The 12,740-nt window shown below is 53.5% G+C and overlaps 4 protein-coding genes across 4 annotated transcripts; 1 reads left to right on the top strand and 3 right to left on the bottom strand.

The window, feature by feature from the left end:
- Positions 1-802: 802 nt before the first annotated feature.
- CABS01_14386 (uncharacterized protein) lies at positions 803-4,203 on the bottom strand (the record flags this gene model as incomplete). The annotated part of the gene is made up of 4 exons (XM_060547725.1): positions 803-1,090; positions 1,231-1,390; positions 1,667-3,258; positions 3,664-4,203. The coding sequence occupies 4 exons, from the start codon at positions 4,201-4,203 to the stop codon at positions 803-805; spliced, it is 2,580 nt and encodes an 859-aa protein (XP_060393432.1).
- A 731-nt stretch (positions 4,204-4,934) lies between these two features.
- Positions 4,935-5,656, top strand: CABS01_14385 (6,7-dimethyl-8-ribityllumazine synthase; the record flags this gene model as incomplete). Its single annotated transcript, XM_060547724.1, has 2 exons — positions 4,935-5,140; positions 5,260-5,656. 2 exons carry the CDS (start codon positions 4,935-4,937, stop codon positions 5,654-5,656), a joined length of 603 nt encoding a protein of 200 aa, XP_060393431.1.
- Positions 5,657-6,371: 715 nt separating this feature from the next.
- Positions 6,372-9,564, bottom strand: CABS01_14384 (uncharacterized protein; the record flags this gene model as incomplete). Its single annotated transcript, XM_060547723.1, has 2 exons — positions 6,372-9,000; positions 9,296-9,564. The coding sequence occupies 2 exons, from the start codon at positions 9,562-9,564 to the stop codon at positions 6,372-6,374; spliced, it is 2,898 nt and encodes a 965-aa protein (XP_060393430.1).
- Positions 9,565-10,722: 1,158 nt separating this feature from the next.
- On the bottom strand, positions 10,723-11,427 carry CABS01_14383 (uncharacterized protein; the record flags this gene model as incomplete). The annotated part of the gene is made up of 1 exon (XM_060547722.1): positions 10,723-11,427. The coding sequence occupies one exon, from the start codon at positions 11,425-11,427 to the stop codon at positions 10,723-10,725; it is 705 nt and encodes a 234-aa protein (XP_060393429.1).
- Between the last annotated feature and the right edge of the window lie 1,313 nt (positions 11,428-12,740).

The following is a 12,740-nucleotide window of genomic DNA, read 5'->3' as shown; positions in this document are numbered from 1 at the left end:
ATTGTGGACATCACTGCCATGGCCGCGCAATAGCAAACCCTCTCCCTCAAAACGCGGCAGCACAGTGGGAGCAACAACTGAGATCCATCGTCATGTCAAGCCAGCCGAGTCGTCTCCTTCACACTGGTGCCACTGCGTTCAACGCGGAAAACCAGTCCCAGTCCCGTAAAGATTTCACAGGAAGCCTTGTACGGAGTATACACCAAGTTACGTGTATTCGCCCAAGGGGCCTGGTTTTGTGGACTCCCGTATCATTGTTACCTCCTTTGATCGGCAGTGCCACCCCCATCCACCCCTCCTTTTTTTTTTCTCCATCCAGCCTTCCATTTTCCCCGCTGCTTTCGCATTAGAGTGACGTACCCTTGGAACGGCATGACTGGAGTTTGGCCAACTTCATTGCTTTCTCATTGCCTCGGGTGAGAAAGTATTGCTAGCCTGGTAAGGTAAACCGCAATTTTTATATCACCAAGGCCCCGTTTGTAACCATAGATATATGTTGCCATGTAAGTAGGCAGCGTATCAAGCATGCCAGTACACTCTTTCTTGCGAAGTACTTCTTCCGTTGAATGCCAGGGCATATTAATAACGTGACGAAAGCCCATGGCCCTAGCATGATAAAATACACATATAGTATGTCAATCAAAGTAAGTAGTGCCATCTCTGCTTACCTTGGTCAGACTTTCTTGGTGGTCTTCTAGAGCATCCTTTCTTTGTAAAATGCCCAGTCACTGGTTGACTATGACGTTTCGAGCAACTTTATGTAGCTGACATTGGAAATCTATCGACGCCATTACTTCTGTCACTACCTGTATTCTCGTCCAGAAATGTTCAACTGCCATCTCTCATAACGACCCTTGTCACCAGGCGAAGTAAGACGTAGAACGCCTTGGGGTGGAAGAAACGAATGATCCAAAAACTGCCACTTGCTTGAAGACTTCTCCAGGGTAGATATGGTGTACAAGCTCTTGGTGGTAAGACTTGGCCTAGATACAGTGGGACATGAGACAGGCAGACTAGAGGATGAGCCGAGCAAATGTAGAATAAGTGAGGCACAGGTGCAGCCATTGAAGTAAGTTATGGTTGTCACTGTCTACATGAAGCAAGTAAAAACCCAGTGTACAAATAGTGATAACTCGCCCCATAGCAAAGCCGCCTTGTAACGCGACCTAACGCCTGGCTCTCGAGGGATATGACACTCATCATAGAGTAAGAAAACTTATCACACTATACTCCTATGTCTTCTCCATCGCACAATGCACCAATATCAACCTCGAGCTCCACCTCAACTCCATGCTTCTCATACACCCAGGCGCACACAATTTCTTGAAGCTTGTTGCTGATATTCTCCATTTCATTCCTACCCATGTGAAACGCCACTTCCTGGATGCCTCTGGAGATGTAAAGATCAAAATCAGACGCATTGGTAACCTCCTGCCGCAAATCTTGTAGATCAAGTGCAAGTGAGTGTGTTTGGGTGTGAGGCTCAGAGAAAAGCTTCTCAAATGGAAGCATCTCAGATCTCATTCTCTTGTGTATCTTGGTTCTCGACCTGGACCTAGATGCCAGCCTCTTCTTCAGGTATCTTCGCGGAGACATATCTGGCAGGGTGGTTGTAGCTCTCCGTGAGAGTGATCTTCCGCGTTCTTCACCTGCAATTTCGACATACACGTCTTCAGTTCTGTGGCGTAGAGCGTTCAATCTCTCCAACATCTGCCTCTCGTTTGGATCTGGGCTGGCTTGCTCATACCGATGCTTTGACTTCCTCGTCTCTTCGACATCATCATTGTAATTATCTCTTCTGGACTCAATTGAAGGAAAGCAATAACCTGATGTATCCTTGAGCTCCGGGTGCTGTATATCTCTTCGTGTGTTAACGGCAAGCTTGCTTTGTCTCAGTCCGTCTGCCCTACGAGGCTCAAATCTCCGAGCAGCCTGGGCAGGCCTCAGCGGTGCCTGTCGTCCATGACGGTTGCTACCTTGTTCAATGCGGGCAGGTACTCGGAATGGCTTTCGCAATGGACTGGAAGACGGAGGAGGCGTGCCAAGCACACTACTCTCGTCAAGATCCGTAAAGGGATACGGCGTCTTGGCACCGATGCGTTGGCGAACACCTGGGCCCCTCTGCGGTATTATTTCCAGGTCTTCGATTTCGTGTCCAGTAAAAGATGAATGGAATGCCTCCTCATCTCTTGGAATTCTTCGCTGTTCCCGGTGTCTTGGAATCTGATGACTTGTCGGTGGGGCGGTAGGGTGTTGTAGTATCGGTGGTTTCAAGGTATCTGGTTCGTAAATACCCTCCCTTGCTGCTGCAGGTACCCAATGGGGTTGGGATTTCTGCTGACGAGAAAATTCTCGATCTTCGATCTCTTGGCTGACTACTTCATCGGCTTCTTGCATAGTATCTGCTAAATTGGGGGCATGGCCTTGCTGGCGAGGAGTTGTATCGCCGTCCCTGTGTTCGCCCGTGTATTGGAGGCCAGATATATCTTCGCGGCGAGCCGAATGGTTTGCTGCCGCCTTCCTGGCCAAAGACCACGGGTTTGGTTCCTCTCTTTGTGTCTGCTGTTCCATTTGTGACTGGATGAACTCGTGTACGTCAGTGCTGGGAGGCCCCAGAAGAACCAGCTGCGTTTGACCCTCGGGACTGGCAGTCTCTTCTCTAGCCATATTCACTTCCCAACCAGTCCGAAGGAGAGTTTGGGTGAGCACTGCTTCCTGAGTATCCCCCTCATCTCCTCGGCCAATTCGTGCTTGCCCTGGGTCTGAGGAAGGGGAACTGTCTATGACAGTGCTGTACTCGATATCTATTGAGCTGTGATCCACAGAAGCGGGACAACTCAGATCTTCCACCGCCCCAGGCACGGCTTTACGACCGTGTGAATGCTCTCTATCGGGGGGTTCTGGCAGCTGCTGTCCACTTTCAGGGGAACCCAGGCCGGTCAGTACTCTTTCCTGACTCTTCCCGTCGACCGAGACCAATTCTTGCAGGAGGTCATAGTTCTCTTCGTCGTCGTCTGGAAGAAGATCCGGACTTTGATGTCTAGCTCGCTCGTATGCACCTTGGTGACTTTCCGTGACCACTTCAGCTGTTATGTCGGGCTCGGTTGCTCGGTATATCTCCTTGCACATGTCTTCGAATAGGGACAGTAATTTTGGCTCGTTTGCAAAGATTACCTCGTCTTTGGCCGTGGTTACGTTGGGGTCGTAGCTTCCGAGCCTGCATTCGACATTCAAGCGTATGAAGGGCTTGGGAATGGACTTGGAAGAATTGTCAAGAACGACACAGCCGCGCAGGTGTTTTTTGTAAATATCGACAAGTTTCTTCATCGTGCCCCCTGTGGTAGCCATAGGTCTCGAGTCAACGGAAATGAAGTAGCCTTTGCCAGACACCTTCAAGGGATCGGCATCAGCTCTCGGGAGAAAAGCTTCGAGTCTCATGACGGATGCTGGTGTGTCTGGTCTTCCCGGTTTCGTTGCTAAGATCGCAGGAGTGGTTCCACTGAACGTCTTCTAGACGCATTGCGAAACTAGTTCGGATCCAAAGACTTGGAGAACTGCCTCTCGTACGCCACCGTCTTTGCTTGGAGCATAAGACCACGAGAGCTTGTCATTTTTGATGACCTTTAAGCAGAGTCTAATGTGAGGTCGAGTGAGTGCGTATACCTGTAGGAGGTCCTTGATCTGTGCGTATGTTTTCTTGCTCTCCTTCAGAATTTGTTGCCTGCGAACCGGAATGTTGGCAAACAAGTCCGAGACGTCGACGGTAGTCCCAACGGAGCCCGCAACATGCTTCTTATCCGTAAATCCACCGCCCTTGGGGTTTAGTACCAGCAAGACCGCCACTGGATCACGGGTCGTTCTAGTCGTGATGGTAAGCTTCGAGACGGCATTTACGCTTGCCAAGGCATCGCCGCGGAAGCCGAGTGTTTGGCCTCCCTTGCATTGAAGCTCCTCGAAAGTCCGAAGCTTACTGGTGTGGGACCGGCGTCCAAGAGCATCGTAGTCTTCTGAGCTAATACCGTGACCGTTGTCTCTGACCTGGATTTTGTCTATTGCGTTTGCGGAAGTTCTGATCTCGATATGGTTTGCATTGGCGTCAATAGCATTGTCTACGAGTTCCTTGACAAGTGACACAGGAGATGGGATGACGACAGAGGAGCCAAGCTGACGAACAGTAGCTTGAGGTAGCTGAGATATTGACATCCTGCACGAACACAGGGCTCAAAGAGATCGGCGCAGACGTCTAAGACAAGAGCAGGTGCCCCGAAAGGGAGAAGATATTACTAGATAGTAAGGGACAGACAATATGGACACGACGATGTGAGAAGAACGACAAGGAAAATTGTCAAGATGATGGTGTTACGAAGGTTAGAAGAATCCGGCGGATCTGGACTTGGGAGAAAGGCAACAAGAAGAGACTGGACGTACTTAACAGCAAGCGTAGGAAGTAGGTGTGTAAGTCGTCCCTTCCCGTCCAAGAACACGACGGCCGATTTGCCAGCTGGTCCCAGTCGATAGCCTTAATGAGAGCAACCGCCCGTGCCAAAGCTAAGGTACTGTTTCCTGCAGTCAATTCCCAGGGCGCCGAGCCCCGCAGCTCCCCTTCGCAGGTGCAAGGCACGCAAGCACCTCAAACCGCTCTGCCCCGCATCGCAAGGTCCTCGTTCCTGGACGCCCGCCCGCCCGCCTTGCTACTGTGTATCCCGTAATACAAACACAAGTCATGCTAAGCGATTCCTAAGCCAAAACCCGCATCTTACGTAGCTCTTCCCAGCTCCCAAGAAGCATTGCTGTCCATCCCACCACTTGCCATCTTCAAACCACCCCGCCAAAAAACTACAGAGCTGCCCGCCCACTCACTTACCGCGATCACGATCACAAACGTCTGGACACCCTTCCTCTTCCCAAATCACCACCAACCCATTCAACTCAAAATGTCCGACATCAAGGGACCTACCCCGCAACAGCACGACGGCAGCGCCCTGCGCATCGGTATCGTCCACGCCCGCTGGAACTCGTCCATCATCGAACCCCTCGTCAAGGGCGCCAAGGAGAAGCTCCTCGCCTGCGGCGTAAAGGAGTCCAGCATCGTCGTCCAGTCCGTCCCGGGAGCTTGGGAGCTCCCCATCTCCGTCCAGAGGTGAGTCAACGGCAAAGCAGTCGCACAAGCAAGACTGGCTGGGGCTCGGAACTTCCGCTTTCGCAATCCATTCCAGAAGCTACTTGGCTGACAATGACCAACCCCCCCCAAACCCACAGACTCTACCAAGCCTCCCAAGTCCAATCCGCACAATCCGGCACCGGCACCTCGGCCGGCGACCTCCTCGGCGCCTCCACCACGGACCTGACCTCCCTCCCCACCGAAACCGCCAGCGGCCAGCCATTTGACGCCATCATCGCCGTCGGCGTCCTCATCAAGGGCGAGACGATGCACTTTGAGTACATTGCCGACGCCGTCTCGCAGGGCCTCATGCGCGTCGGCCTCGACACGGGCGTCCCCGTCATCTTTGGCGTCCTGACCGTCCTCAGCGACGAGCAGGCTCAGGCCCGCGCCGGGCTCACGGCCGGCGGTCACAACCACGGCGAGGACTGGGGCCTGGCCGCCGTCGAGCTCGGCGTCAAGCGCAAGGCGTGGGCTGCGGGCAAGATGGAGTGAAGGTAAAGAGGGAAAGAAAGAGGAATTCCCCGTTCGTCAGGAAGAAAACTCCCATTTGACACAACTGCTGCGTCTTTGAGGTGAAAGGGATTGGCAAGGGGAAGCTCTTTGGGTTTTAGACGTTTGCTGGAAAAAAAAAGTAAAAGAATCCGAAAAAGGAGACTTAAAAGAGAAACGAAACGAATCATACCAAGGGTCTGTCGTGGATAGAGATCGACCCATTGAAATTTACTTGCCATTTGAAAACACATCAACATCTACTAGTAGAACCTGGGGCCAATGATCGAGTGAACAAACTTTCGGGGCCCCTGAGTAGGTTGCGTACACCAAACACAGCGCAAGCATGGTCTAGGCAATGAAAAAGGGCTCATCTTCAAGTTTTTTTCTCCAACATTAGTTGATTATGGCACCAAGAGCTGTCTATCATGACTTTGTAAACAATAACCAAGTCCTTTCATCTTGCTCTTTCACTCCCGCAGCGACGCCCGGCAAACAGATTCTCCCAGAATGTACACTTGATGAGGGTGCGCCGAAAGATTACCCTACACCAAACCCTAGATCGAAAAGAGAACCCAAACACGCCTTAAATGAGTTGCGTGATGTGTCTGTGTTCCTTTTTGGTAATATGTCCAGTCTTTTTTTTTGTCGTGTTCCAATATCCCACCTCTTCTCTCATCCCCCTTTTATCCATGTGGCATCGTCATTTTGTGTACCTTCAAGAGATGAGTGCTCCAATTTCACTGCCGATGCTCTTCTTCGTCCTCCACAGTCCCCGCTTCTTCTCCTTCTTGGCCTTCATCGCGGCCCAGCCCTCTTCGTCGTCATCGTCCGAGTTGCTGTTGGATTTGTCAGGCAACTTGTTCTCCTGCTGCTGGACGACCTTGGGAGGCTGGTCCCATCCCATGGCTCCCGACATGACCGACATGCGTCGGCCAGAGTCCAATTGGGGCGCTTGCGTTACGGGTCTGTAACGGCCTGGTAAGCCCACGTTGCTGCGTTCCGAGGGTGCGATCGAGGGAGCATACCCGGCACCTTGGGCGTGAATACTGGGTGCGTACCCACCACCACCCATGCCTCCGTGAATAGATGGAGCAAATCCTCCTCCGGGAGGTTGAATCCACGAAGAGGAGCTTGGCTGCACCATGCTCATGGTTCTCGTTCGGGGGTCGAGTCGAGGGGGCTCCAGCATGGAATCTCCAAAATAGGACTGGCGCTGGCTGTCGTGGACGGAGGGTGTTCCGACATGGCTCATCGGTCTTTGCATGCCATTCATTCCGTTCATGGCGTTCATGTTCTGACCACCTGGAGTCGCCATCATCTGCATGAACTGCATCTGCATCTGCATAAACTGCTGCATCTGCTGGGTCATTTGAATCTGTGCCTGGTCTCCTGGTGTAAGCATCATCTGGGGCATCTGAGGCATCTGAGGCATTCCGGGCATTCCCTGCATTCCCTGCATCTGCTGCATCTGTTGCATTTGCTGCATCTGTTGCATCTGCGGCATGCCTCCCATACCACCCATTCCGCCGTTCATTCCGTTCATGTTGCTGTATACCATGGAGGCCGGAACTCCGTTGCCAGGGCCAACCGGTGCTCCTGTGAAGGGATCGACGTTAGCCTCAACGTTGGGGCTACCTCTGCGCATAGCCCGGGCTCGTTCCTCGCCAGCGATAACACCGACAAGGCCGCCCACGACGGCTGGCTGCTGGGCACCGGGGGCGGGAGAGCCTCCTCCAAACGTAAGAGACTCGCGCGGCGGTCCGTTGATGAGACCAGCACCCAAGAACGGGTCTTGCGGCAGCTTCCTCGCAAAGGCGGGAAGGTGACCACCGCTTGTTCCCCTCGGCCCTGTTCCCTCGCCCATGCTCGACCCCGGTCTCGCAGGCTGGGGCTGGTTCTGAGCGGATGCACGCAAATCAGGGTTCGAAGCCATGTTCATGAGTCGAGCAGGCGGCTTGTTCTTGTTTGGGAATCCGTGTGCAGCCAAAATGGCAAGCGGCACTTCTTCGTCCTCCTCTCCCTCGGAGCCGTCTGACCTGCCCGTCAGTGGACCCGCGGGGACGGTCAGGTTTCCGAGGTTGGGGGTGCTGAGCGACACCGATAGATTTGGTCGGGTAGCATGCCCGGAAGGGCCGGCCATCGGGTTCTCGCCCGTCACCTTCATCATCTGCTGTCGGTAGACGGCCATGTGAGCCTCCTGCTTCTTCCTTTGCTTGGCTGCTAGCTTCGCCTTTTCAATGTCATCCTCGTCGTCATCATACTGATCCTCATCGTCATCGCGGTTGTCGTCGGAGGCCTTGACCGTTTCGCTCGTGTTGTCATCGCGTTCCTTGTCTCGACGGTACTTCTCGAACTCGGCGGGAGTCATAACTTTGTTTCGGGGCGGGCTGTGATTGTTGTTGTTGGAGATGTAGCGTTGCGTGTTCGCGGGTGGCTTCGGCGGTTGTGCTCTGCTGTTATCGAACATATTCTCCTCCTCCTTCTTGCTGTCCGTTGCATCCCACGCTGTGGAGAATGCATCTTCATTTCTGCGGAATCTCCCGGGTGGAGACGGGTTGCTAGGCTGACCGGAACTGCCAAGAAATCGACTAGCTGCCACCGAATCCTTCAGAAGGTTTGCATCTTCGTCTTCGATGATATCGGATGGCACATTGTTGCGGAAGGCCAGTGGTGAGCCGTGCCGGGGCACTGGGGGTGGTGCAGTAGCCGGGGGAGAGTTGGAACCGGAGTGCAGCAAATTATCATTGGAGTGTTGACTGCTCCATGAATAAGGCGAGGCCTCGACTTTGATGGACTTGTCGATCTTGATGGGCGACGGCTGAGGTTGATTGACTCGGTTTGTTGTGAGGGAACGGGGTCCCATGTTGGACTTGTCGTTGCCGGGAAGCGTCATTTGGCTAGCTCTTTTGTCGAACCCGGAACCTTTGAACATATTACCAAAATTACTGCCAAAGTCGAGGGCAAAGTCCTCCTCGCTGAGCTTGGGAGGCGTGGCAGTTCTGTCGGTGGAATCTGTCAAACCTCTCGGTCTGCGGGTATTATGGTCGTCCTCCAGCGACGCCTGGGGAGGCAAGGGCGGAGGAGGTAGAGGATGGTCGTCGACGGGGACTTGATTCTTCTTTTGACCGCCAAAGGAAAAGGTTCTGCCGGCTTTGCTAAGGAACCCACCAGAGCTGTGCTTGGGAGCTGGGACTTCGGTCTGTGATTTTCTAATCGAGGGTTTCCATTCTTCCTGAGCCCCTTGGTGGCCGAGGTCAGCCGAAGACGGTGTGGTTGAGACGTTGCTGTGGCGCGAAGAAGTATCTGTCGAGGTTGTTTTGGTGGTATTAGATGACCCACTTCCCCTTAAGCTGAGTCAGTCGACGTTAGACACAATCCTTGCCATGGCCCTGAAATGAATTGCAGACAGGGGAGGGAAATCGAGACAGCAAGTAAAAAAAGACCACTAGCAGGGCAACAATCCGCCGCTGAGTCCGAGACATGCCGCTGTGGAATGCATGCCAACCCTCTTTTTGCTGCTTGCTTTCCAGGTCTCGCTTTCTTGCTTTCTCAATCCCACCTCCTCCTGCCCTTCAGGGCCAAGAATGTGTTCTAAAATGGAAACGTGATTCAAAGGAAAATGGACGGGTGCACACATACCGGTTGTTCTTCACGTCTGCAAATATGTTGTTGTCCTCGAGAGACAGGTCCGAGTATTGCTTGGGAGGAATTGCCATCGTGGTTGCCTTGAGCAGCCTGTGACCACCGTCAAAAGACTTTTGTCCTGCTCCAATTCCAACTTCGGTCCTTTCTAAGACACGGAAGGAAGTCGGCCTTTCCTTGGTCGTTGTCTCTACCGGCTCATCATGGAACTCTTCCGAGTTGACGGTCGATCGCCGCCTGCCGAAAGAGACGGAGAATCTAGGCATATGGATGAACCGCTATTCGTATTTCCCTGTGGGACAGAAACGTTGCGTGTTTACACGCCGAGTAGTTCGAGAAGCGGGCTTCGTAAGGATAAATCTTTGGGGGCTGGCTGTCCTTCGCCTTGGGCTGGGGCCGCAGCGCAGAAAAAAAAAAGCGATACGAGGCGGGTCAGCCGATGTGGGATGACGACAGATAGCTGAGATTCGGGAGGGCTTTGTTTGTGGCTCGCGTCAGTACTCGGTGCGGAGTGTGACACCAAAGTGCGGCAAGCGAGGCGATACTGCGTAGCGGAAAGAATCCAGAGTGTCAGCTGCAACTGCGATCCGTCCTTGGTTGACTTGTGCGCGTGTGTGAGGTATCGCAAAGAGTGTCTCCAGTATGCGACTGAGCTAGGTATGTGTGCCACTCGTGGGGACCGAGGAGACGGGAAGATGGGGAATGAGGGTATTGCGGAAATGGTAGCCGCCAGCAGCCTTAGCGATGGACCTGGGCTCTCAACAACAATGCAATGCTTCTCCCGCTCTCTCGCGCGCCGTGATGTCGCGAATCCGAAGGGGGAGCGCAGCTATGTATAGGCCTGGGCCGGTGGGCTGAGGAATGAGGGAGGACGAAAGGAATGGCTTGATGATGGCTTACCCAAGGGGTCTGTCCAACGAGACAGAATGAGACGGCGAACAGTCGAGAAGGCGACGAGACGAATATTAGTCTATAGAGCGCATGCGAGGACGTGAAACCAAAAGCCGTATGATCTCATTCAAACTTTTTTATCCAAACGTAAAGAGATGCAAAAAAAAGCTGGACCCGGGCTGTACAAGGCCAGAGACGATGGAGATGATGGACAAGCGGGCGGGCTAGGGGGGGTTCGCCGATGCGATGCGATGGGGAGGATGGAAACTGGGGTATTAGGATATGAAGAACGAATGAACAAACAGAAACAAAGTCAAGTCGTGGTATGGATGGGCACAACACGAAATGATATGCAACAAATGATGGCAGCAGCAGCGAGGGTCGGCGAAGCAGACAACGAGAGGTTGGAGACTTGGAGCGAACGGTGGGCGGGTGGGAATGTGGAAAGGAGGAGGCGATCCGATCAGTAAGGAATTAGGCAAGGCAAGAGAAAGTGAGTGAGCGAGAGAAGAGCCAAAAAGGCACGGCCAAGTCTAACGCAGGCCAGCCAAGTGTGAGGGTCCCCGTCGACCAAACAGGGGCATGTCAGAAAGAACGTGAGCAGGGCCAGTCCAGGTCTCCAGGTCTCCAGGAGAGAAAATATGAAAGGTCGATGCTCTCCTCTGCTCTCTGCTCTGCTTTGCTTTGCTCCTCTCCTCACTTCTGCATCCCATGTCCCGCGTCCCGCGTCCTGCGTTCTTGGTGGGCCATTTTTCTAGTTCCTGCTGATGGTCTGCTGCTCTGGGACTCTGGGCTTTGTGAGTCTGGTCTGCTTTCTCCCACATCGACGCACTTCCCTGGTTCCAACACCCAGTCGCAGGGCCTATTTTTATTAGGAGAGTGGAGAGACCAAGCAATAGTTGCTGGAAATAGTGGGCTTGAGGCAGCGCTTCACGCGAAATGTCGAGCCAGCCCACCACCGTTCCTTTCACTTGTGACTTCACAGCCTGGTCGGCCCGCTGCCAGCATACCTGCACAGCTGCCTTGCCTCTTTGCTCTGCAGTTTTTCCCTGGTTCGCCCTGCTAGAATTCTCTGGGCCCAGGGGTTCAGGGTCAGGGATCCAGGGGAAGGGGGTGTGTGCGGAGAAAAGACGAGAAGGGGGGAATGGTATTGAGGATTCGAGGGTTTTGGGCTGCATGGCATTGGATGGGCAGCTTGGGATGACGATGGGATGGCCCGGAGATCGCTCTACTGCCATGTCTGAGGAACGTATAGCGATCGTTTGTTCGTTTGTTCGTCGTCCGCCGTCCTGCTGAACTCTGGTCCAAGCCCGCGTGCTGCGTAACTCCTACCCAAAAGACCGGATGGTAAAACGGGAGATGAGAGACGCCTTCGTTTCCGCCGATGCTATTTTCTTGGATCCTCCAGCAAGTGATGGCTTGCTCTCTCGTTCTCGGTACAAGTGTACGACATGGTCCACGGCCCCGGGGGATTTCGCCATTGTCTCTCTTGGTCCTGAATTGAACCCTTTGAAGGAATCGCCCATTGGGATTAGTGTCGTTGGGTGGCGTCCATCGTCCATTTCCCCCTGGCCGCACACCCTCTTTGGCGGTAATCATACTCGGGGCGGCTTGTTTCTTTCTTCATGCGGAGTAGCGTAGCGGTATGAGCTACTCGAATGTCGCACTGCGTCGTCTGCCTTCAAGGTTCTCGTTACCGATGCGGTACCCCATCCTCTCAGGCTTCAGCTGCACCCGCCATCCAATTGCTGCACCATGGCACTCAGCCCAGCCTCTCGCTGAGGTGTCCTGCATGTTTTCGTTGCCCGGGGCTGCGAGTTCTCAACATCGGCTGAAATGTTGGAAGCTCTGAAGTAAACGCCACCCAGACTTTGGTCTGCCATGCAAGATGTGCCGAAAAACGAGGACAGAACGTGCTTGGGCGATCGGCTGAATTTGACTTTGGAAAGAGAGCCATCCGGACGAACAGACGAGCGCGGATAAGCAGGAGGCTTCGAGTACCTAGGGCATACGAACTAGGTGGTGCACTGAGAAAGCTGGGTCCTCCTTTGTAGACTGTCGGCAGCCTCGGTAGCGACTCGAGGCCATAAAATTAAACTCGGAGCCGCCGCCATCGAATTTTGGAGACGACTGCAGGTCGAGATCCTTGGCTAGTGAGCTAATGGACACAAGTTACAACGGCGGCCAGCAACGACAACGTTTTTCTTGCTCATGCCATGTCTCATACTTCCTTTTCCGTCGGCAGGATGGGGCTTCGAGAAGTGGCTGCAGAGTGTGTAGACAGATGGCTGGTTGCGTATCCAGGAATGAGGTTCGGACATCTGATGACTTTTGGTCAGCGGAAGCCGGATGACTGCCACTCCCGAGTATTGCAGATGATGAAATGTTTCGAGGGTAACTGTCTCATCGCAACTTTGTGTTTTCCCGAAGCAAAGCTTGGTCCTTGATTCGGTAAACCTGCCAGATCCACGCCAATATGAGCTTACCAAGAGCAGAGGAGACTTGGTTGGTAACAAACCCGCCATAGATTTGTCCGAGACCGATCCAAGTC

This window comes from Colletotrichum abscissum (assembly GCF_030869225.1).
Source record: "Colletotrichum abscissum strain IMI 504890 chromosome Unknown Scaffold_53.1, whole genome shotgun sequence".
NCBI lineage: Eukaryota > Fungi > Ascomycota > Sordariomycetes > Glomerellales > Glomerellaceae > Colletotrichum > Colletotrichum abscissum.
The sequence above is the reverse complement of the archived record's forward strand: the minus strand, read 5'-3'. Positions and strand labels throughout refer to the sequence as shown.